We start from the raw sequence: 25,740 nt of genomic DNA on the forward strand, positions 1-25,740 counted from the left end.
CCTTGAGCTGGACTGGAGCACAGAGCCATCCCTTGTGTCTGCTGTCAGGTCAGCAGCTGCAAGAGGACTGCACACCTCCACAGATCTGCCTTAGCACAGCACCTCTGGGTCCTGACAGACTGGCTGGGTTATGCTGGGAGTGCAGGGCAAAGCCACCACAGGGTATCTAGCCCTGCATCCCATTTTAGTGGGTACTGGTTAGTCTCTCGTTTCAGAAATATCAAACTATTACAGTTCTGAGAGTGAACTACAGTGGACAGGTGGGAGGCAGAGGGCTACAAGGGATTAATTTTTGGACTACCATGGATTATATTAAACTTGTAAGACAAGTCTTCAGTGTGCCATCTGTCCTAGGACACTCTGCAATGATTGAGAACAATCAGCAAGTGAATTAATTTTGATGTAACTCTCCAGTTCCCATGAACACAAACATGGAAACTGGTTTGAAAACAGCCGGCAACTTCTTACCCTCCCTCACACCTATCTTTTAAAACACACTGCAGAGCTGATCTACCAAGCAGCATTAACCTGCTGCCTGTAGGGCATTTCAAATCTGCAGCCTTGGAGATGAAACCTTGAGATAAACCAACTTTCCAGCCAAATTCCTCCACAGCAGACTGAGCCCAGGCACTGCCGGGGCTCCTACAGCACACCCATGACTCACCACATCCCACAACACATCTTCTGGAAGCAACCAGAACTTCTGCTAAGTAAAAGTTGAGTCTTTCTCTAAACATTTCCCCTCTCTACTGGGCCTGGGTGCTTCCAATATTCTCTTGAAAGCAGGTTAAGTGCAAGGACACCTGGTACTGGGCAATGCTACACTCCTGCCAGAAGCCTGCTGGAGCTAAAGTGCTGGATATATAATTTTCACAGTAAATTAAGGGAAAGCAAAGTAAAAACAGTTCCCTAAGACATGCTACAGCTAGGGGCACAAAAACCTGACATAAACCCAGACAAATAAGGAAGGAGAACAGATTTATCTATAAAGAAATTTATTTTATATTTGTGTACAACAAATATATGAAAACAAATTTAATTTGAAAAATGTATATTCGATTTCTTAAAAGTATTGAACCCTCTTAAGGAAAGGTTTTAGTTATTAAAAAGGTACCGAAGGCTAAAATTATACTTGGATAATACATGTGTGTGTACATATATATATATAAAACATGTGCAATTTTAAATATATATATAGTATATATAAATAACACATGTGACTTACATGATATTTTAAGGTATGCTATTTAAACATCTGAGTAACAATAGCAATATTATAAAATATAGTTTGCCATTTCTACGCAGTTTGCGTTCAGTTTTTGTAAGCATCTAGACAGTGCAAAATTTAAACATACAGAAATATTCTCCTATTATTCTATACATTGTGTTCAGCTCCCAAGTTTCCTCTGCCATGATCATAACCAGACTGAACCAAATTTGGAGGGTTCAATACTAGCCCTTACTAGCATCTTCTAAGAGCAATAAAAGGAAATCCGTCTTAACTTGCACTGCGCTGCGATACAGTTTGCACACAAGAGAGAACAATGCATTTCCTATGTTAAATGGTCTAACTCCCAGAGATCACATACACCTCACCATATTGACTCATTTCATTGCACTCCATATCCTGCAAAAATAAATCTCCTGTACGACAGCACACATTACTGCATACTGAAGTTTAAGTAACATATTTCTTTAACATAAGACAGGAATATACTGAAATTTGATAACACTTAAATCCAACAGCAATCTGGAATTAAACCACATTTATGTACCACATTGTTATAGATGCTGCTGGTTTTTATGTTTATGCCAAAAAATGTTGTAGAGAAAACCTACATTTCTTGAAATAAAAGCGAGGGATAAAAGCAGTCCTTCTAGAAGAAATTACTAAAAATCAATGGGACCAGGAGAAACTTGACCGCCTTGAAATACCAAGGTCTGCATAACCTTTCCTGCAGCTGATGAGCAATTCCTTTCATGACATCTGGGGGAATACTCACTCAGATGTGAATAGGTGCTTGCTACAGCAGAGCCTGAGTGTGGTAGCTGTAAATATTTATCATCCTTATTTGCATCTATTTGACGTTAAGGTATTGTATGCTTTTTTCATGTCTTTCTTATGTTGCTAAAAAAAGGCAATTCTGACCATTCCATATGCTTTTACAGTAGCTGTATTTTAACTGAAGGATGTTTGTATTTTAGATAATATGTTTATTATCACTGACATAAAAAACCTCAATTCTGCTTTCATAAAAATCAGTGGCTATTTTGCTTTGCTCCTACTAGAAATAATAAAAATAGTCAGAAAGTTTACTAATAAAAGTAAATACTATATTCATTAAGTCTCTCAATGCTTAAAGGCAAAGTGGTGTTAGCAAATACTGTATGGTATAGCTTAAAGAACAGTATTATGCACAATTCTAGACAAATAGTTATTCAACAAAATCTAAAAGCAGCTGTGAAAAACATGAGACAGCAAATTCTGTTACATGAAAATTTCTGGAGCTCTAACAAGGCTTTTTTCAAACTAACTTCTTAAACCAACCCCCACACTCATGTCCTACACCACAATTGCACAAATTAAAGGCTGTGGCTTTGTAGGCAGTATGCATCCAGACCAACTAATCTTTAAAATTGGATACTTCAGGAGGGTCCCTCTCTTTCTGTTGCATTCATTCCTAAACCCCATTTCAGCAGAAACTGTCATGTTTTTGAATCCTTGTGGCAACTGACAAGATAAAAAGCCTAGTGTCATCCCTCATCTACTTCACTTCTCAAGTTTATCTCTGCACTTGTCCATATAATTACCCCCTGCAGATTTCAACTTTAATTCAGATTTGAGTTACAGTTGCTGAGCAGGCCTCATGAAAAGACAAAACCTCATTAGTAGCCCACAAAATGAGCCTTACTATTTAAAACCTTGATTTAAATACCAAACAAAGGGGAAAAATAGATGCTGAGACAATGTTTACATCCTTTCAACCACACCCTTGAAATTCTGGCAATAAATTAGCCAAAGGATGGGCTTTACATCTCATCCATCTCTCTCAGTTGGGAAGGAACAGCATAACTACAAGTTTTTGCAGGGTGTGGCTGATGCTAGGAGATGGCTGAATACATATGACCAAAGGCTGCATGCCTCGCAAGTCAGAACAAAGCAGAGATGTGCTAGGAATTCAGGATTTTCTTATGCCCAGAAGTTTCCTGTAGACTGGAGATAAACACAAGTCCCATCTCCCACACAAAAAGGAATAGTGTTCAAACCTAGAGTAACACCGCACCAAGAAAAAAACTAACTATACCAAAGCCTCTCGATTTTAAGAACTCCCCAAAGCAATCTCAAAGAAAGGAAAAGAAAACCTGTGGAGTCAGTCAACACATTTTTCAATCCATTTATATAGTAAATGCACAGGCAAGCAAGGCCTCAGTTCTGAAATGGTGAGGAAGAAGGATGGCGCAAAATGCTTTCATACATTTCAACATTCTTAGGATATAAGAGAGCAGGCAATTTAGAAAACATTCCTTGTAAGCTGTGTAGGATCAGCGCAGTTTTCTGCAGGCTTTGCTTCATCCTACAGCTCAGCTTTGCCTGTTTGGGCAGGACTGGTGTTAGCACTGCTTTCTCCAGCGTTGTTCTTGTCTGCTGGCTTGAAAGATAACGAAGCAGAGTTTGTGCAGTACCGTTTGCCAGTTGGGCGAGGTCCATCGTCAAAAATATGCCCCAGGTGAGCACCACACTGAAACAAAACACAATAGAGTATCACTGTGTCTCTGTGCAGCTTGATGGCATCACTGTGCTGTTAAGCAATGACTGGTAGCTGCTTCCAAGGAAGCACATCTTGGAATCACATCGGTGCTTACATTGCCCTTTCAAGTGGGATTTGCAAACTACGTTTATTTGTAAGAGTGATCCAGGAAGATGATCTTCTGAGATACCATGGGCGCCTAAGACTTCAAGCCCAAATTTCCTGGGTGTTTTCCATCGTGCCACTGTGTATGTTTGGTTGGGCCACTATTTCTGAGAAGCCGCCTGTCTCTGTGATGATCTCATGGCAGGAGCTCAGTTACAAACACGGTGGTGAGGGCAGCACTGCCCACGTTTCACTTACTGCTGTAAGGATAGCTGTGTAAGAAAGAGCCAGCCTGAGCTCTGGGCTCTCCTCAGCCTGCAGCCATCTGCTACGCCCCTCAATAAGAAGACACTAAACCCCTTGGTGAGCCTGGTAAGGACCTAAAGCACTGAAGATACTCTTTAAAGTATGTCCTCATATTCTTTTTTTTTTTTTTCATAGCCTAGCACTCTTCTGAGCATCAGAGCCCTTCTGGGTACACCTCCGCTCCTCACCCCTCGAGGGGATGGAGCTCATCCACTACTCATCTCACACCATTTTCTGTAGTACACAGGAGACAGGGACAGATAACTAAAAAAGACCTGTAGTGAAGATATGTAAAGTATTTCTGAACGAATAATCTTTAGCTGGGAGTAATTATAAATAGGAATGATGCTGGATTTGCTTTTTGTAAGGAATATGAAACTACAGATGGTCTGCTGACACTTTTATGTATCAGCCTCAGATACTCACAGTGGTACTCAGGGTGAACACTACTGCTGCTATCTGTAAGAAAGGTAACAGTCCCTTGTTTTACAGAAGACTACAACATTTTGAAGAAGCTGATCCAGTTGATCCTTATTGAAAAAATATAATTACTATCACTGCATATTATGGCTGATAACTTCTCTGGATATTAAGAACTTCTTTTAATTAGTTACTTAAATTCCACAAGTTCATTTTTATAGCCTGCCGTGAGAAATAAAAAAATAAAACCTTGCACTGGAGAAATATTTATCTTGAACAGGAAAGTCATGCTGCTTTAGCAAAGAGCCTTGTCCTTTCAAGTCCATAGCTGATCTCAGTGAGAGCCAGAATGATGTAATTGAGATCACAGAGCTGCTCGTGGGCTCACAGTCAGACAGCAAAAATTAAAGACGGCAAATTATTCTTAACATTTAATTAATTCATAGTATCCCAAATACATAGAGGCAATACTGACTATTACAAACTGTGAATGAGTTAGTGGTGGCAAATCTCTACCCTGCAGATAATGTGTTGCTAATGTTCCCCTGCTGTTATGGCCTTTAATTCACCAAAGCAGTAGGAAGGGTGTCTGTAGAAGCAGGTAAAGTCTTGGCTTCAGGTTAAACTCTGTCAACAGATTGAAAGGCTGGGGGAGGCTCTCATGCCAGGTAGGAGGGACAGAAACTCTTCTCATTTAATGAGAGCTGAACCAATAATCCTCACTGACTCTGGGAGCAGGGCAGGTAGGCAGTGTGAAGCCTCAGTGCTCCCACACATCGCTTCCACCTGTGGGATCCCAGGGCAGGCTCCCCACTCCTGGAGAAGTGTCACTGAAACACGGCGGTCCAGCAAGAACCCCAGTAACAAAGGAGGGCACTTCAAGCCCATGGTATCAGCAGGATGAGCTCCCAGAGGCAATGGGAAAAGGCTTGGATGACTTTAGGTTAAGCAGCAGCTACTCGGCTTTGTAAGGAAGACAAAACATGGCAAATAAGGAAAAGGCAAAGGAAAGTTGCATGAGAACCAGAGAACATGAAGCTTCAAGTCTTGTTCCTGAAACATTGCTGTCTTGCCACCCTTTCCTCCATTCTCCACTGCTTATTTTATTTCATTTTCCTTTAGATTGAAAGCCTTTTTTAGGCAGTTTGCACAGAAAACCTTAGCTGTTTCTCAGAATGGGGTCTCTCACAATGAGGCATTTCACCTGATTATAAAGCTTTTCCATACCTTGTGAAAAAAAAAATCTAAAAAAACTTAAGAGTCCCAGAGAGAGTATTTTTCTAAATGCTCAGCATCCTAATTAAATCATCTCATCTCAACTAAGAATGCTTCAAAACCTCCTGGCTAGAAGTGTTAAACAGATCTTTTCCAGATTAACATTTAACTAAAGATAAATCTTTCCTCTCCGCTGGACAGAAATAGAACAAAAGAAACCGTAGAGAGAAACAGTCTGCAGGAGTAATATACTCATATACAGACTACAAAGACAATCTATCAAAAAGGTTTTCCTCACAAAACCTGAGAAGCTGTGTGAGAGTCCAAGGTAGTCTCATTACACCTTCTTGTGATGGCAGAATCACACCAGGATTGGATTACTGAAAAATTTGTTACCTTTTGAGATTACCCCTCACCAAAAATTTATGTGGCGATTCTCTCTGTAGAGGACTCTATAACTCATCTGCCCTGAAAAGAAATGTAATTCAATCCTTTGTATCACAGTATAAGAAACCTGGCCCTCAGCTGAGAATACAAAGGATGAATTGATTTTACAGTTCTTCCCACATGTAATAGGTGCCGACCGTTTTTCTAGGATGTGTATACATGTCTGCAAAGCCTCCCAAAAAGAAACAATCATTTGTTGCAGCCTTGCACATAAATATACTGGGCAGGATGCACTGGGACGGTGAAATGGTTAGAGTAAAGCACTTGAAGTATGTGTTTGGGAGCAGGAAAGGGGGAGTCACTGCTAACTGTCAGTATGCTTGGATCTCCCATGCCTCCTGGTTCTAATATGCTGCTGGGAGACACAGAAAGCAGCTTGCAGTCAGCTGCTGTAGCCAAGTCCAGACAATCAATGTGCAAACAGTATTTCTGTGACTACAGAATTTTACTGACTTACAAGTACAAATAATAGCTAGGAAAACCTCAGGGGAAGGGACTCTCGAGCAGGAAAGAGGAAAATAAAAGATGCAACCAGTTTTACAATATTCCTCAAATGCATTTAACTTCTACCTGCCATTAATCATTGATCTTTTAAATACATCCAGGGTGACATGTTTCAAAAAAACCACAGAAGTTATTTCTAGGATAATGCCAGGAATGTCTTTGATTAATATTACAGTAATTCTCGCCCAGTGTTTGCTTTCTATAAGGGAGAACATTAAAAGGTTTTTTATTCTCTCAGACAGGTGGAAGGACTTTTAAAGAAAAACTTGAAAAAGATTGATAAGGTTTTGGGTGTGGGAGAGGTTATTTCCCTCCAGTTCTACCAAGGCCTGACATATCAATCCCACTGCTTTTCAGGCTGCAGTAGAACTGCGTTTTTTTGCAGCTGCATGTGTGACTCACATGCCTAGGGCTCTGAGGAGGGGAGGAAATTGTTTTGTTACAGATACACAATGCTGAGTGGTGGCTGCAAAGATGCTCACCCCTCCTCAAGCTGTTTTCCTGCGTGACTTGATCATCCGTGGGGTTATTGACACAGAAATTGGAGTAGCTGGTAGGAAGTTGCCATTGGATTATATAGCAACCTTCGTATTTTTTTTCTTAATGTTTTAAATTCAGCTTTTGGTTTTACTTTAATTTCATGGTGTCTGCATGTGACTGCTGCTAATACTGCTGGTCTCAAGTCTGCTAACGCTATTTTGTTTGGCAACAGGTAAATGACATTTCCAGATTCCTTGGCCTGACCACAGGCTGCCTTGGGCTTCTCTCAAGGTGAAACCAGGAGCTCTGGCCATCTCTTGAAGTGTGTCAGCAGATACAGGCTCAGGAGGTTAGCAGCACACTGATTTTAGCACTAATCAGGCTTCCTAAGCAGAGCTGAAGAGAGCAGGTTACATTTTTGATTATGCAAGTGAAGCACAAGATTCCGAGTCTGCAGTCCCATTACTACCTCACTAGGGAATTTAGGGAAATGGATATTCCCAAAGAGCGTTAAATGGATCTTCTAAAGCATATAACCAATGTAAAAACTACAGAATTACATAGTACACATGACATACAAGCAGACACACTGATCTAACCATTAACATGTTGGGCCAAACCCTCTACCCAGACTGAAGTTAACGGACTCCATCTCCATAAAGACAATCTTAGCTCTTTTTGAGAAGCTTCTTAACTGAGCATTTATATAGGAGGACTGACTGGATAGTAATGATGCATGCCGTCGGGGATAAAATCAGTTATCCCTCCACCAATACTGTCTGGAAAATGAACAGCAAATTATCACTGCCCAAATAAAGCTGCTGCTTCTCTCAGGAGTTCAAGTATGTGGAGCTAGAGGACTGCATGCTGGTGGGTACGTCGGCTGAACGCTGATGAAGTAGCTTTTCCCTTCGCTAAGTAACGATTAGGCCATTCCCTTCACAGAGAGGAGGGCAGCACAAAGGGTGAGAGAAAGTAGAACAAGACAGATAACGGAAAATTTAGGCATGTTTTGAATTACTACTGACTTCATTATCATGGCAGATGGGATTGTTTGAGGCAGCCATTAGGACTGCGCTAGGAATGAGTTTTGGGAATGCATTAGCACAGCTGCACAGTAATGCACTGTGATGGAATCAGCACACAGACAGTCGCTCCACTGCTTTTGACTTCCCTCTCAACTGCTCACATGTGGAGTCAGTTGGCCAGGCTCAGGCTCAGGAGCTCCTCTGAAAGGACCCTCTTCAGGAAGACAACCTTTGTAGACTCGGCACCAAGTCCAACCATTTACATCTGCCCTGTTAAATCTCACATGAGACAACAATGTGCATTCCAACAAGCCCTTTGTGCCTTCAGCTCATTCCACCCAGCTGTTACACCTACAACCCATTGTGCTCTTTCACAATGATTACTATTTAATGGAAGTGAAAGGCTTGCAAATCTTAGGGAAAGTACAGAATGCTGTAATGTTTTTTGCAGCCTTTGCCATCAGAATGGTCTCTGTGTGCTATAAACCAACCTGACTGCAGGATATTTCAATCCGATGCATCCCATAGGAGAAATCATCGTTGAAAGTAATTGCATCAGGACTGATCACGTCATAGAAGGAAGGCCAACCTGGAAAAGAGGAACAAGATAAGAAAAGAGGGCATCTTCGAGGCAGATGGCATTGTAAAAAGCAAGACAGAATCACACTTTGAAAAATGTTTATCTCACTCCAGAGCCTGGGCATAACTGAAATGGAGATTTTGGATCCTAAATCACTTAGGTACTTTAGAAAATTTCCCCCTAAATATCAAGTTGTTTACAGGCAAGGACTAAGATGCTCATCTTCCATCTCAACAGATTTCTGCACTCCACCACAATAAGCAGTAGCTGCTCAGGTATGAAGGTGGTTGCTCAGGTAAATCAGATTCAGCTTCACCATCAGTTTAAAAAAACAGAAATTCCACCCTGAAGACAAAGAGGAAGAATTTATGGAACACAAGTGGTTTTGCTTTTGCAGTGTAAAGGTACTTTAAAAAAGAATTAGGAAGTTGCAACTTAGAGCCCCAAAACCTGCCTTAACCTTTGCCTTCACCAAGGCGTGGTCACACCCAGAAAGATGTGCTCAGACACTGACCCATCACACATTACGAGGCAGTAAAAGAACTACTATTGTGTCTAATTTCAAAACAGTAATGAGTGCATCAGATCAGCCGTGGACAGGTGGAGTTACAACTCTGCCTATATTAGACACTAGTAGACGGTCTGCATCCAGGACAAAACAATTGCATTCATTAACGTGTATGTTCAACACAGCTGCTAGCTGAGCACCGAGCAGCATGACCTGACACCAGATGATGATGAGGTGTATACCTGATCTATCAGTAATGGCCACTTATCATCTAAATAATGACCTTCCATTCTTTAACTATTCCATGCCAAATCTCCCCCTCTCCACAACCCAGGTAAAAACCAACACAGATCTATTCAGTGTCCCAGTAGATACCTGTTACACAGCTGTAATTTTTCAGCCACCCCTCAAAAACCTGTCATCATATGCTCCATTTCCTGAAGCTGGGTTCCCACACAAGAACCTGATAGGCTTTAACGTCTTGTCAACATCTACCAGTGCCCATCTAAAATCCCACTGGCTACCTGTCCTTCTCATTCAGTCTCTTGCCAAATATAGCATGCGCAGGTGGCTCTTGCTCTCTGCATATTATGCATATTCCCATGTATACAGAACTTCCTTGTTTCTTCTTCTAGTATCTGTTAAGCATTTGCTACTGATGATTTCATAAATTGACTTGCAATAAGCTATTGAGAAACACAGCAGTAGCTGTGAATCACTGCATGCAGATGAATAAAGGATGTATACAGCTTCCCATAAGTAAAGTGAGTAAAATTTCCTTTATAGTAAAAGGAGATGTGGAAGGTATCAAAGTTTTCTGAATGGGGGTAAAGGAAGCGTGTAAACTGGACAAAAATCCGTATGCCTTCAGTTGTATGTTAAACCATTAAATATGAAAGAACACTAAGGATGCAAGCATAACAGGCATAATTTTTCAATAAATAAATGCTCAGAAATGCATTTAACTTCCTTTTGGGAACACCCATACAGTAGCATTCCTAAGCCTGCAACCTGAAGGCATTGCAAGCCCTAAGTCCTATGCTCCTAAGGTGCCTTCTACCATCACAAGTGTTTCCACTCCAGAACTCACTAAAGAAGTAAATAGAGTCATTTTTTCCCAGAAAGTATGGCAAATGGAAGAGTTATAGACAGCAGACAGACTGAGGAGCAAGAACTCTGAACAGGGACAATATCCCACAAGACAGGAATTCAAAACAGTGCAGCAATGACAACCATAAAAAAACAGTTCATAAAAAAACAATTCATAAATTCTTCCCCTCATGCAAAATATCTCTGCCAAGCGAATACCTTCACAAACAGAAAAGGAATAAACATAGGACAAGTTTTGTAAAAGGGATTATCCTGTTGACAGAAAAACTTATGTCTCCTAATTGGTGGCTCCTTTCCAACACCATTTGTCATCTTCTTAGCTGGGCCTCTGTCTAACAATAATTGAGGCCTTACATAGAGCTGGTAAAAATATTTTTAATGAAGCCTTTTTAGTTTTTAAAATTTAATAATTCTGCAAAACAGACATATTAGTTTGCCCTTGTTTGATAGCAGAGAAGTTCCAAAGAGGGAGCTGTTAGCAGCAATCAACTATCTGATCATGTGAAAGCCTTTGGAGGAGGAACACTTCAGTGCTGCAGAAATTCTCAAAGAAAACCCTGCCACCTCCATAACAGCAATAAGGAGGAAGCTTCAAAGACTGCTACACAGAGATTGAAGCAATCTGTGTCTTGCTGAGAAAATTATCTTGTGAGAAGGGTTTGGAGGAGACGTGTTTGTCAGCTTTGACATTAAAGTAAGACCATCCATCCTCCTTTCTCCAGACATTTCCTTTTGGTCTTCCCATTCACCACAGAAAAATTATTTGCTTTGGATGCACTCCATGTACTTTTAAAAAATGAAGTAATCTGAAACCTATATAAACAGACAAGCTCTTCCTAGAGTAGCCTTTGTACCCAACTAGAGTGACTTCAGTTTAGGCTGTCAGTTCATGCTACACATGACACATGTTCCAAAGGCTCCACCACTGCCACATATGGTCTCCAAGACAGGGACTAGGAAACAGACTGTGCCTCCACAATGTGGGCTTTTAACTCTCAATCAGCCCACCTCTTCCTGAGTGACATGACTGGCTAGGTACTAGCACTGCTGTGACAAACCAGTAGCTCCATGAGGGCTGACTAAGGGGAAAACTGAGCAAACCCTGCAACAGAAAAGGTCCTGAAGGGCACAGTGAAACACACTGTCACTCTGTTGACTTTGAGAGGAAGACGAGTGAACAGCTCATTGAGTTGATGAACCAAACTCACCAGGAAAATCAATCCCCCTCTGCTGTCTCATTTCCCCTCTCCCAGGCTAAGGTGGAAAACCCATTTGATAGTTTGCTAAGCCTTCTCTAGCCATTTTCTCTACTTCAAAAGCTGCCAGGAACAAGCAGTCTGCTTGCCTGCACATCAGGCAACTCCCAGTGATGTAGAAAGCCAACCAAACCCCTGTGGAGTCTTCATAGCATCTTTCTGCTTTGTAAGTGGTGAATGACCCAGCAGTGGCCTCCACTTTGCAAGTTTCAGGCTACATCTCCTGCTGTCTCACTGGCTGCTGCTCCTGGAGGCCTGTCCTTCTGAGCGCCCGCCGCCTTCCTGCTGTAAAGCTGCAACGTGGCTGCCTTGCTCTACATTTTCGACTGCTGTAAACCATACATTAAAGCTTCAGCCTGCCTTGAACAGCTGCCTGGCTATTTGGAAAGGGCATGCTTCTGCAGGAACAGGGAGCGGGGGGAGGAAGAAGAGTATTTTAGATCTCTTCGGCTTCTGCTGAGCTGAGAAACAGTAACACTAAGCACTGCAGAGACTGAGCACTGGCAGAGAACCCTTTGCAAACCCTGGTGCCGAGACTCAACCCTCCCCAGGTGATGGCCTTCTGTCAGGTCTAGTCACCACATCTGATGGGCAGCAGGAGCGGGGCAACTGTCTTTTGAAGGATGGTAAAACATAACAGCTAGGAAGAAATAGCTGCCAGAGGAAAGGGGCAAAGGGTAATTGCAGGAGACAAGATCGGGGTGGGGGAAGTCTCCCAGCTGAATGAACAACTTCAAATGACATTTGCACCTTTTTGTGTGTGTGTGAACAGCAGCTAAGATTTGTGAATACATTTATCCTTGAATGAAAAGTTTAGTTTGAGGGAGAGTATGACACAGTAATGGTCAGCAATTTTTATCACGTTACAGACATTTAAAATGGGCTTATTCTTATTTTCAGAATCACTTTGCCTCACACTGGCAATAAAGGGCCTTGAAATAAGGGTCTGTTATGTTTGTGCTCATTCTGATGACCCTTTACACGGGAATCAGGCCGCTATGTCCTAAGGGCCAGTTTCTGGTACATTAATAAGCCAGACATGGAGATGAATAGTTTTTCAGATATACAGCAAGTATCCTTTCTTGGATCTAAAATACACCAAATAAAGTAATGAAACTTTCTTCTGTCAAGTATTTAAGTGAAAACCATGTGTAAACTGAACACTACTGACAGTTCTTTTCCGCTCCATCCTGCATGAGTAATAGAAAGGATCTTATGCTGCTGGGTGTCACACATACTGAGTCATGTCCTGTTCTTCCTCACTCTGGGATATCCCCCAAATATTAACCCAAATATTTTCTAAAAACTGCACAACATATCTAAAACTCCCCCCCCCCCCCAAAAAAAAAAAAACACCAAAAAAAACCCCAAACCCAAACAAAAAGCAAACCCCCGAATCCTTGTTTTTCATAATGGTCCCTATTCTGGCAAAGACAAGACAGCAGTTCATGCCTCTTTGTCAAAAAATACTTTCTTCAGAGCAGAGATGGCCTGGTACTGCCCTAGCCAGCAGCAGTGAGAACAGGGAGGAAGAGAAATGTTGGCTTTGGTAACCTATACTGGATGCTGCTTTTGCAGCCCTGGGCACAGGCTTTCAAATCATTCAAAAGAGGCGTCTTTCTCGCTTTCAGACCTTGTATTGTAGATACCTGATTCCATATTACTAAGGAGCCACCTAAGGCAGGCACCTACAGAGGCAGCTGGCACAAGGTGGTTATCACAACCACACAGGCAGCCAGCCAGCACACAGCAGTCCCAGACAGCTGACAAACTGAACAGTTTGTCTCCTCAAACTGAGATGCCAAAGTAGTTGTAATGCCTAAGTACTGCAGTGACAGCAAACAGTGCCTACAGTCCAGCCCCCTTTGTGCATTCCTGGTAGAGATATGAAACCCCAGCAGGAGTATATTGTTTCTTTCACAAAAAGTTCCAAAGCACCTTATCTTGTGGGCTACTCTAGGACTCTCTTGGAGCAATGCTGACCTCATGCAAAAAAGAAAGACATTCTGTTCCCATAAACTTTTGGAAAGCAGTCCAGCTGTTGATTGATCAATTTTAGAAGCATCTCAAACCTCCTTCCAGTTTTGCAAGTTTGCACACATTTTCTTGTAGTTAGATCTCCAACTTCCTAATAAATGGATGCAAGCACTTAGACGTCTAACCATTAAAATATGAGCCTATAATTATTTGCAGAAGCAAAACGGCAGGCTGCTTTTGAACATCAGCCCTGCTAGGCTATTTTTTTCCCTCTCCTGAACCAATATTCCTTTTGACATTTTTTTGAATAGCACAACTGCAATCCCAAACCATCTAATGCTCCGACATTATTCCCATTTCATCCACCTGCTGACTGGAGACCTCCACAGATTTTCAATAACTGTGACGTCTATAGTCATGTTTTTCATTTTAGGTCCCAAAGAGATTAAGTTCAACCTGCATTTTATCATTCTTTGCTGTAATTATTCCAAGCATTTACTTCAGTGAGTTATTTACAGATGGAGGAGTAGGGGGAGATGGAAGATGTTAGAACTACCAAATGGCACCAGATGGAAAAGAGGACCTTGACCTGAAAAATACCTTGTTTCTCTGATGTGCTGTATTTTTAGAATTCTGATTCCCTTTTAACCTAATGCGGATTAATGAAAACCCAAAGGCTTTTTAAGGTAGTCTCATCATTTATCTTCACTGAGAAGCTACGTCTGTGTAAAAACATAAAGCATATAGGATTAAGAAAAAGGTAATAAAGCTTCTACTTTGAAACTGCTGTAAAGCTGAAGGGCCTTCACTTTTTTCTTTCTCACAGGTTTATTGAAATTAAATCTGAAAGACACAGTCATCCACAGCTGTAACTTCTCACATACAAGTTTAATGTAGAACTAGAAAGTGACATATTGCCATTATGAAGAATGCCTGTGCAAACACAGACCTTTTTATGGCTAACATTCTGTGTTATTTTTCATAGTATCTTGATGATGATGAATGCACAATAAATATACTTACTTACAAATATTTTACCATTAGGTAACACTACTTTCAGTAGAGGTTCATCTAATTTACCCAAATGTAGCTAGAAACAGAATCAGGCACAGAAGCATTCTTTTTCACCAGCAAACAACTTTACATCAACTTTACATTCCACTATAAAAAAACCCAGTTAGTCCTTTCCAGCCCCATCCAGAGGTAAGACGGATGACACGGTGCAGTTTTTCAGCAGAACGTGCAGAGCATCAGAGTGGGAGCTAGGTTGCCGGGGGAGGGGATGGGGGGAGACAAATACAAAACAAAGCTTAATTTTGGAAGGAAAAGTAAAGAGAGGGCTTATCTCTAACATGCTACCAGTCTAGAACTGCAAAGTTGGGCTACTGCAAAGTTGGGCTACTGCAGCAGGCAAATACCACTCTGACAGAACAGTGTGGAATGTGAATTTTACAAAATAATTGAACTTCTAATAGCAGCTTTTATGAGACGATAATAATCTGGTTTTTTCTTTACGTTTCTCACTTGGGAAATAAAAAAACGAAAGCCATAAATAAAGGTGGTATTTATTTTCTTCCACTACAGCACTGTGAGCATCAAAACTACTTACTATGAAACAGCATATGCAATCCAGATTTATTTCTTTGTTAGTGGAAGGAGGTTATATTTGTTTAAAAGGATTGTTAAGGGAGATCTGAAACTTCACATTTACAATTTCATTTGACATTGAATTTTTCAGAAGAAGAGTGCTCCTGATGTTTCTTGAGCAATGAAAGCATGGGGCCTGCTCACTTTTAGCAATTAATAACCATATCACAATACCACTATTGCCTTAGCTGGTTCCTTAGTCCTTTCACTGTGCTCTAAAATACTGCTAAATACAAGCCGGCTGTTTTACAGCCTTCCTCTATAACACTCCTGGCATCTCCAATGTCTGGGCTGCTGCTAAAATCAACAGGTAGGCAGGGCTGGGATCTTCCTCAAGTCTTCTTACAAAGATTGAGTTACTAATGGTTTCTTTCTTGGTTCAGGTTCAACAAAACTACTGAACCTAATTCACTTCCTCCCAAAGGATGGGTTTCTCCCCTCATCTGAACAATGTCTCTTGTTACTTTAAATCATGGAGAATGTTTTTAAAAATATATCTTACACATAAGTCAGCTGTAGATCTTCAGCATCAAAGGAACCAAACAGAATTGTGTGAAGCAGTGTAACCTTAAGCTATAATTTTAAAATGCCATCAAGAAATGTCTTGAATAGCTTTTAAAATTTACTGTCGACCTAGTAACCTCAGTCTAAAGCATTCAACTTCGAATAAATGTTTTTGTTTTCATTCCAAAAGCAGTATTGGTAAAAACAAATGTATATATTGCAAAACATCTTGCAGTTGGTATACCTGTGAGTTATCTGTGCAATTCACTAAAATAACTGAAGCTTTCACATAAGATGAGTAAATCAGGACAGCAATAGAGCTGGCAGACCTTACAATGGAAGTGATTTGACAAAATTGGAATCCTAATGCAGTGTGTTCACAGTGAAAGTTAAAAATACCCAGCAAATGCAACCTTGTAATAATCAGCATCTGGCAATGAAATGAACAGCAGTCACAGATGAAGTACGTATTTGAAAAATTTGTCATGGGATGTTTCAAGTAATGAACATCCACAATTTGTTTGTTGAAATACTTTCCTGTAGTACTGTTATGCATGTCTGAGAAATAAAGTTTGTAAAGAACAGCCAGAACTCAGTTACACACTAAAACTGAAACTACAGAGGTGGAATTCTGACATAATTATTTTTAACTCAAAAAAAAGAGCAGCCTGTACTGTCTTCCTTTTGCAGTTATATTCCTTCTACTGAGCCTCCTTCTACAGTGCCTCCAGCACTGAGTGCTCTTGCAGACAAGCACCCTCCTCATTACAGCTGGACAAACAGGCTCTCATGCAGTTGTAAAGTTCTGAAACAAGGGAAAGAGTTATTACACTGATTAAAACAAACAAACAAACAAACAAAAAAGACAAAGGCCTCCTTTCTTCTGTTTACTTTAGATAGTGAATGAGATGTCTTGGCGAGGGAACTTGGTCAAAAATAACTAAGAAGGGACATAATTTTCTTGGCCATCAAGGAAAGCTTTTGTCAGGATTTGGGCCAAGACTAGGGCAGTTAGCAGATGGCAGCATCTGCCAAAGGTTGACAGAATAGAGTACTGAACAGCAGGGTGAAGACAGGACCACAAACCACCAGGTCTGCTGTAAAGGGCCATACGGCCACAGGACAAGACTCTGCAGGAAAGGTGGGGTATGACTCCTGATGCCACCATGAAGCAGTGGAGAGCAAAACCCTTCTCTTTGCCTAATATTACAGCTTATCCACTAAGTTAGTCCTTAAAATAAATACATTTCCAGAGCAGGATTTTCATCCCAATGCAGGATTATCTTGTTATGAGCTACAGGCTCTTCAAGCCCTGCAAGGAACCTTGCCATGAAGCCCTCCTTCACCTGGGAAGTGCAGAAGCTACTCAATGCAGCTTCATGCAAAGACTTCTGAGGTACTTCTGACACTCTGGACCTGGTACCCAGGGTAACTCTACATTGCCCTTGCCTAAGACTTTGTCTCTACAACATGATTGAACACTGTACTGTCATGCACAAAAGGATGCAACAGCGATAGGGACAGCAGAGAATCTTAAAAGAAGAAAAAAGGAATGATTTGTGGGATTAGATAGTTTGGAGTTAGTGTTGGGTTGGAGGGGAGGTTTAAATCTTTCTAACAACCTCTTATGCAAACAAAAGGAGGTAGGTAATAATGCTGACTAGAAAATAAAGACCTTCCTTCACAGAAAAGCCTGACAAAACCAATATGCATGTGCACACACACTCCCACACACATCTTTTTCTTTAAGTTTTCTGTGGAAAACTTCAGCTGTACTTTGAAAACTTCTGAAAACTGAAACTATTGAAATGGAAAAAGTTCATATTTCAGATTATAATGTTCACCTTCTGTTTTGCTTTCTGTTATGGTTTCTAAAGCAAAGCATGTCCTTTCTGCTAAACCCCATTATTTTCTTTCAAGAAAGATTTTAAAGGAAAACTTTTCACAGCAATACTATGTAGCCTGTGACAGTCCAATGAAAGAAACAGCAAACTACTTAAAAATTATCTCATGAGGAACTGTTCTCCTTTCATGCTCTGCTGGCAGAAGCCCAGCTTGCTTCTGGAATCTCCCAAAGACTGAACAAGTGCTAACGTGGCTGCTGCGCATGTCAGCTCAGCACAGACCGCTCATTTGCTCCAGTGCCTGTGCTATTCCTTACATGACCGTGTCTTTGATTTCTTCTTTTTCTTCTGGATTAGCCTTCTGTTATATTTTTTCTCGAATAAATAATTTAAACAAAACAAATGTATCTGAACTGCTCAAGACACGGAAGTAATTTCAGCCTAAGCTAAGATAAATTTGTAATTAAGAACAGTATGAATAGTGACAGTGAAGTCAATTATACTCATTACATGTTTTTGCAGACAAGTAGTATTGGTTTATAAACACCCAGCTCACTTCAGGGTCTTGTTTTACATTATTCTAGGTAAAGAAATATGTAAAAAGGAGTAATTGGCTTGGAAAAGAGACCTGATGCAATAAGCAAGAGGAGAAATACGAGAAGATTTAAAGAGAACTGGCAAAAGAAAATGGGCCAATGTGCAGGAGAAAACTGGAGAGAGGCAAGACGCTAGGAGTGGGCATGCAGTCCTCTAACAGATGCATTCAGGTATCTCAAGGAAAGCTCTCCACATTTGTGGGGATCTGTCTCCATTACACAGTGCCTCCCACAGCACCAGGCCAGCCCTAGCTGAAATTCACATCATCGGCTATCGACACTCTGGATACTGTCTTCTGTAACACCAAGGGCTGCTTCGTATTAGTGTTTCCCTGGGCCTTCTCCTCTGGGCCACCGAGATGTCCCACCGCACAGCCGGCCCGGCCCCACCGCTGGGCTCTGGCACCACCGCTGGGCCCCGGCCCTCGGGCGGTGCCTGCGCTCAGGGAGCCCCGTATGGCCTGGGCGCCCGAAGACCGCTGCCCTCGCCCAGCAAGGCCGCCAGCCAGGCCTGCTGTCGGGCATGGCGGCTGCTCGCACCCTCAGAGCATCAGAAGTGGGTATCTCCCAGCTGAAAAGCCTGGAGAGGGGAGGGAGAGCAAGAAGAGAAAGGCAGCGCCCGCAGGCCATGGTGCTTGCGGGACAAGATGCTGGGAACTGTGCCCTGCCGTTCCCCCTCTCCCGCTGCCTCCGGAAGGGCTGTTTGTGCCGGGGGTGAGGGAAGGCACCCGAGGGGAAGGAGCTCCGGCCGCAGGGAGCGGCCTGGCCCGGGCGGGCGGGGGCTGCCCCAGGCCCGCCCGGGTGTTCGGTTCCTCAGCGCCGGCTGCCACCTCAGAGTGCGGGATCCCGAGAGAGCCCGGCAACGCGGCCGGGAGCGGCGGCAGCGCATTGCCTTGTTCTTGTCTCCACCTGCTGATTTCACAAGCAAATATACTCGGGGAGAGTAACGTTACAAATAAATACACGTGCCGGTTGTTGTAAAGCTGTGTTTGGGGACAACTCATCTAGGAGTTCCAGACGCAGTCAAACGCCGTGAACCGGCAGAGGAAAAAAGACACTAACACCGGCACGGGTGACCAGTTTCTTTTCTGCTTTTTCACCCAGACTTTTGAAAAACAAGGACAGTGCCATTCTGTTCTCCGTTTCCTCCTGTTCAAAGACATTCAAAGGTACCACCGCGCTCCAACGAAGGCAGACGAAGCTCTTGTATAAGCAGGCTAGTTGACACTACAATCACTTGATACATTTCTGGAGCTCACATGTCAAAAAGCATCACCTTCAATTCACTGAACCCTTCAAAGAAGCACACACCAGGGCTCCAGCCTAACCTGGCTCTCACCCTCCTCAGACTAAAACAGACAAGGAAGGGATATACAAAGACATTTCTCATCAACTGCTAAATGGTCCAATGTACTCGTAACCTTAGCTTCTCTGCTTTATAGCAAGTGACTGATGAAAACCTGATGGGACAGCCTTGCAGGCTGCACTCTGAGCCACTGGGGTGCATTTTCAGAATTGGACAAAGATATTCTGAAATGGACACCTGGAAAGCGCATGAGCAGCAAGGGGAAATACTGACAGGAAAGGAAGAGTTTGAAAAGATTAAGAAAAAATTCTGATTAAAATTTTAAGAGGTGAAACGCTGGCAGATCAGTTTTCCTGAAAAGCAGGAATCGGGCTCTGACCTAGCTCCTTGGACGCTATTTGGAGACCTCAAAAGCAGAGTCATTTAGAAAGCAACTTCTTCAAGGAGTCCAGCTAAAACTACAAAGACATAAAATTCCTGTCAGACACAGGAAATTCTTAGGGGAATACAAGAATTTTATGAGTCAGAAAATAAAAATCCCTCTGAATACCTAACTAAACTAATATAAAGATGTAGTCACCAGGAAAGGAGTGTGATGAATCTGCATGTCAGGAAGGACAAATTTAAACAAACAGGAAATTGAACAACCTGAATCTGTTTTCATTTTTACTCCCTGTGCCCTGCTCCTTTATTTCTTTAAAGGTGCAAACTGAGTTGACAGCTGCAGAAGCTGCTATGTGGGTCTGAGGGGACTATTTCATTTTAGATGAAGCCTCAATTTAAAAGAAGTTTAAAAGCCTGTCTTCCTTTCACAAAATTGGGAAGTTGTTTATTTATGATTTGTTATTTACACTACTGTAGATTCTACAGAGCCCAGTGCAATCACGTCACTAACCACTGACTGCAAAGGAATACAGGGAAAATCACTAATGTAAAGTTTCTAACCTAAAATTTAGGTTCTTCCCTGGCAAGCAGAAGTGAGGCTAAACGCTCCCTATTAGACATTTTACCCATGCTAGTAGCTAGAGAGTTCAGTTCTAAATGACAGCTAGCCCTGGTCCAGCTTCATGCACCATGAGGTGCATGCTTAGTTTTTGACATGGAAAAGTTGTCAGAGATGTTTCCAGGGAGATCTTCACACCCACAAGGGCCTTGACTTTAGGTAAAGAGAATTTCAAGGCCACATATGTGAGGCAGTATTCTACATAATGTTACCTCCTCTCTGGTATGGAGCCATGCATGGTCTAGACTCAAAGAAGGGTTTTACATATGTATAGTATTGCGTCCTGGATGCCTTTTGTAAGGAATGAGGAGCTTTTTCAGTTTATAACCTTCTTATTAAAAATTCTCTCATTCAGGAAATAAATTTTAGCAAATTGCACTTTGCAGCCATCATGTTAGAATTCTAAAACTATAAAGATTGCTACTATTCTCACAATGTTGCTTCTATACTAAAATTAAGTTTGCATTAAAGCCCTTCTGTTATTTCAGGTTTATTTCAGCCTGAAGGAAGTAAACCTATAAAGAAGACAGTTGGAGTTTTTTGTTGTTTCAATGAGTTTTGTGATTGCAAATGTCTTCATTCCAGAGTGGAAAAAAAGAAAACAGAAAATTATCTTTAAACAAGCTTTCCTCCAAAACTGGTCTTGGGTTAACTAAAATGTTTCATTACACAAAAATTTCATTATATGAAAACAAAAATAATTTTGATTTTTTCCCCTTCATTTTATATTATATACTAAAAATTTCAGATAAAGAGTTGTGCTAAAATAATTTTGAGATGAAAAATGAATTCTTCATCCCCAAAAGACAAGCCACTGGTCTCTCAGCTTCCATAGTGTAATGTGCTGTGGCAGACAATCTAATGTGCTGTGCTGAACTGACTGCAAACTACTTTTATATAAATTTAGGACACTGCTTAGTTTCCTATCTGAACTGCCTGTCTAGATCCTCCTATTTGGGGTTGATTCTGGACTCCACTTAAAATACTAATTGTTTATATTAAGCAGACAAGAGAATGTGTGATGTATTTTACCTGTCAAAAGTGTTGTGAACAGCAGCAGCTGGAATAAGAATGTTTAATTCACTCTGTTACCCTCAAGCCTTTTAGAATCCTGTATCAGCAGCTAAATCTTATTCTTGCAGGGAAGAAAAACAGGGTATGAAGGGGTAGCACTGCAAAGCTTCTTTTATAGGGAAAAAAAAAAAGAAGGGGGATTCAAAAGCCCTATGGCTTTATTGTCATTATTAGATCAAAATAGAGCACTGCTAACTCTACAACAGTATTGATGCATCTATGAAAGCTGTGCACATTTTTGTGGGCAACAGCTCACATTTCATGGCTCCTATCTTGTGCTGGTCTACTCAGCTGATGCCAAAGACGTGACACAGGTAGTGAGAGGAGACATCACTTGAACCATTTGTAATGTGATACTCCTAAAAAAAGGAATCGTGATATAATCAGTTATCGTAATACTCTTAAATCTTCTGGACAAGGGGTCAGAGGCTTGTATGGAGCTGTGAGTAAGGGTAAGTTTCCACCCCTACACAATTTATTCTCGCAAGACACCAGGCACATGCTCAGGACAGCTCTCCCATGATAACTGTGGCAGTATAAGCTTGTGCTGGAACCAGCAAGGCCCAAAACAAGTGTTAAGAGTTGTTACTTGAGAGAGATTAATAAATGCCTTGCTAAGTAACAGGATCAGGTCGTTTTCAAATTTATAAAAACTTAACTTTCCAAAAGCAGAAAAAACTGAACCATGATTATACTATTTTGCATATTTCCCTCTGGAAATATAAGTAAACCAGCAAATAAGCTGCACACAGATAAATGATCCTTCTAGTGTCAAGGAAAAGGAGGGTATGAAACATTAAACAATGAGATACACGAGCTTGTGCAAACTGCTGTAGTGCAGGTTTTCCTTGGGAGGCCTGACTTCTGTCATGTGGCTTGGGTTTTGGGGTTTTTTTAATGCCACATTCAGTACAGATTTGACACACTCAGGGAAGGAACACTGCTTCTGTTCATCCCATCAGTCTTTTACTTGTCCAGTTGCCACTGCTGTATTAGTAGGAAAAATAGACTGAACAAGGTATAAAATAATGCTCTGTATTCAAAGACAGCTCTGTACCTCATTTCACTTTAATATTTACTTCAAAAGTAAACTGCTGAAACCTTGCATAAATAGCGCCAAAGGAGTTTGCAAGGTATTCCGAACTTACTGAAGCAAAGTCGATTCACACCTCATGCATACAATTGCTTATTCGATTCCTTACTGCCAAAACTTCTGCCAAGAGAGCCCTGGGATGAAGCAGAGGGGGAGACACAGGTAGGTCAGGCTTGAAGACAGTAATAAAGAAGAGCTAAGTTGTAAAGTAGCTGTCGGTAGAGATTTTAATTAGATTTAATGTTTTTTATACCCTATGTGTCCACCTTCTCATTTTCAGCCTTCTTACTTTCTTCTTTTCATCAGTTTTTCCTTACACTACAGGAAATATTTCTTTTTCAGTCAAAAAGGCAGCAAACTGCGTGTCTGAGCTTCCTCTCGGGCAGCGTGTGCTTGGGAGTGTGAAGTCAAGGAACTGTAGCCTTTATTAGACTAGATTTTGGAAGGAGCTGTAGAGATTTTGTTTAGGTTTGAAAGACAAGTTTGTGGTTCATTCTAAAAGGGAAGTCTTAACAGAGACTTTCACCAGAGAAGGCAAAATACAAAATCTTGACAAGGGCTCAGTCAGAAATCTTCCATAGAACCAGGTTTTTAAACAAAAGAAACAGGAAATGCCTACTTGCTGGAAGCAGATGTTTTCATAGGGATGCATGGGAGGCTTCGGTTCCAATCAACTTCTAATATTTTGTATGCAAAGTGGAGAAGCGTTAGCAAGGCAGACTTAGGGGAAGGTGTCATAAAACGGCTGAAGCAATTCATCAGCTTCCTGCCCTTCTCTTGCCCCTGATCCCAGTTGTCTTGGTCCTCCTGCTTCCTCATCATTCACCAGCTGTGGTGCTTATCCATTTGTGGAGAGAAAGTTCAATTCACTAAACCAGGAGAAAATTAGTCAGCTTTTTTTCTAGGCTAGCAATTGAATCAGTTAACTGAGAAGTTAAACAACCACTGGAAGCAACGAAAGGCAGGTGAGAATACAGGGCAAGGGGTGTAAAGATGACTTACTGTGATACCCCTGATTGATAGAAACTCTACTGTTAGAATAAGGTAAACCCCTGAACTCAACATTGCCACTACATCTTTGCACTAGTATCACAGAAACATGACTATAAACTGATCACATAAACAAGAGATTTGACTAAAAGGCTGCTTGAGGTCAGTGCCTTTATAATTCAAATAAGCCTGTAATCCCTCTGTTCCAAAGATCTCCTCTATCTCAGCATGACAAAAAGCAAAGTATGCGAATTTAGAACTTAAAATAAATTACCTGGGTTATTATTTGGGCTAAATCTTTTCTCAGAGAGCAGGTAGCAGAGGATGCACTTTCCAGGAAAGGGACTGAAACACCATGTACTTTTCATTCCCTAAGCATGCTGTGAGCACTTAAAAAAACAGATAAAAGCTACAGTATGTCAGTTCCCAACCCTATCTTGGATATAACAAAATCTAACCTTTGACACCAAGCTACCCCAGTACTGATCCAACTCTATTCAACAAACTCAGACTTTTTTTTAAATGCTGCATAACTCCCCACAAGTACAATGTCTGTTTACTTAAGTTCTGAGCGGGCAAAGCGGATTTAGCAGCATTAGAACAATGGAAGTTGCAGGGACAGGGAAGGACTGGAATGAATGCCAGAGGTTGCTAGGTTTTCCCTCTCTACCCTTCACGTGTTCATCAGATTGAAGTCAAAATAATACACATTCTGTCTGTGGATCGCTTTAAGCCTTATCAGAAAAGGTCTACTTTCAGTTGCTGAAAAGGGACCGTTCTAAGCTCAAACCTCCACTGAAACTGAAAAGGTATCTAGTACGCTGAAGTTTACAGTCAGCCCAAAAAATTTTCGTCCCAGCTCCCCAGGAAGCTGAGGCATACCCATGGTTTTAAATGCTCATGCTGTAATGGTATCAGTCCAGGTGTTCTCAATAGGATTCCTTCCCATAAAACAACTAAAGAGGTAAAATACGGTCCAAATCTCCACAGGAAAAGAACAGAGCCAACAACACAATCAGTTTCTGAAAGATGACTTGGTTCCCATGCCACAAGCAACAGCCCATAAAGCATCTCACAGAAAACCGAAAAAAGCCTTGCAGCTTCTGGCCTTAGAGCAAGAACTAGAGGACCTGAAAACCTCTGACCCACATTCCAAAATGGACCTTAAAAACGTACTTCCCTCCCTGCAGCTTAATGACCTGCAGATTTTCAGTATAGGCCCTATCTGACATCAGCTTCAGAGCCTCATGTTCAACCAGATTAAAATGGTTGTACATTCTGATGTGAAACATGATGGTGTTTCATTTGCATGAGTCACCATCCCATTGATTTGGTGTATTTTTGTGGGGGGAGGTGGAGTGGGGAGAAGGAAGAATTCCTACTCTGTTGTATTCAGAGCAGCCTCAGAAGCAAAACTTTCAATGCTCAACCTCACTTGGGTGTCCAGCACTGCTATCACTGGGTGTAATATTTGTTTCATGCTGTTACTCCAATTAACACATTTTTTAATCTACACCCTAAGAAATGTTAAGTCTAAAATACTTGCAAAACTACGAATCGTTTTAAAGAAGAAACAAAGTGATCAACCTTTGGAGAGCTGTGTGTGCAATGACTGATCATCTCTATTGTTGGGATTCCCAGGGGTCACAGAGGGGTTCAGCTGCATTGTACCAGGGCAGCACTGAAAAGAAAGGCCGTCACAGCTGGCTGATTGTGCAATCTAGGAAACCAACCTGTGGGTGCCAGTAATTAAACATCCAATTAAATGGGGCCTGAGTTTTGAGTTGATGGCAGATTTGGGAATTCGTTTTTAGGTTCTTTCTAAACAGTAAAATTGCCTTAAACTGCAGTCTCTAGAAGTCTAGAAAACTTTCTGGAAATTTCTCAAATTTTGTAAAAATTGGAGAGTTTGGATAAAATTCAAACAGCTCAACTGTTTTCCACTCTTCATTCTGAAAGCATATAGTTTAAGCCTTTGTTTGAAATGCTTCCTTTCCA

The 25,740-nt window shown here is 41.4% G+C and overlaps 1 protein-coding gene across 3 annotated transcripts in view; it reads right to left on the bottom strand.

Annotated features, from left to right (window-relative positions):
- Nucleotides 1–978: 978 nt before the first annotated feature.
- MSRB3 (methionine sulfoxide reductase B3) overlaps nucleotides 979–25,740 on the bottom strand; it is an 87,186-nt gene continuing 62,424 nt past the window's right edge. For all 3 annotated transcript variants that reach the window (XM_074902932.1, XM_074902933.1, XM_074902931.1), the window contains 2 exons: nucleotides 8,746–8,843; nucleotides 979–3,740 (listed from right to left, as the gene is read on the bottom strand). In XM_074902932.1, coding sequence (XP_074759033.1) covers nucleotides 3,576–3,740; nucleotides 8,746–8,843 — 263 coding nt within the window. In that variant the 3' untranslated portion in view covers nucleotides 979–3,575. The remainder of the gene's footprint in view (nucleotides 3,741–8,745; nucleotides 8,844–25,740) is intronic.

This window comes from Athene noctua, chromosome 3, assembly GCF_965140245.1.
Source record: "Athene noctua chromosome 3, bAthNoc1.hap1.1, whole genome shotgun sequence".
Lineage (NCBI taxonomy): Eukaryota > Metazoa > Chordata > Aves > Strigiformes > Strigidae > Athene > Athene noctua.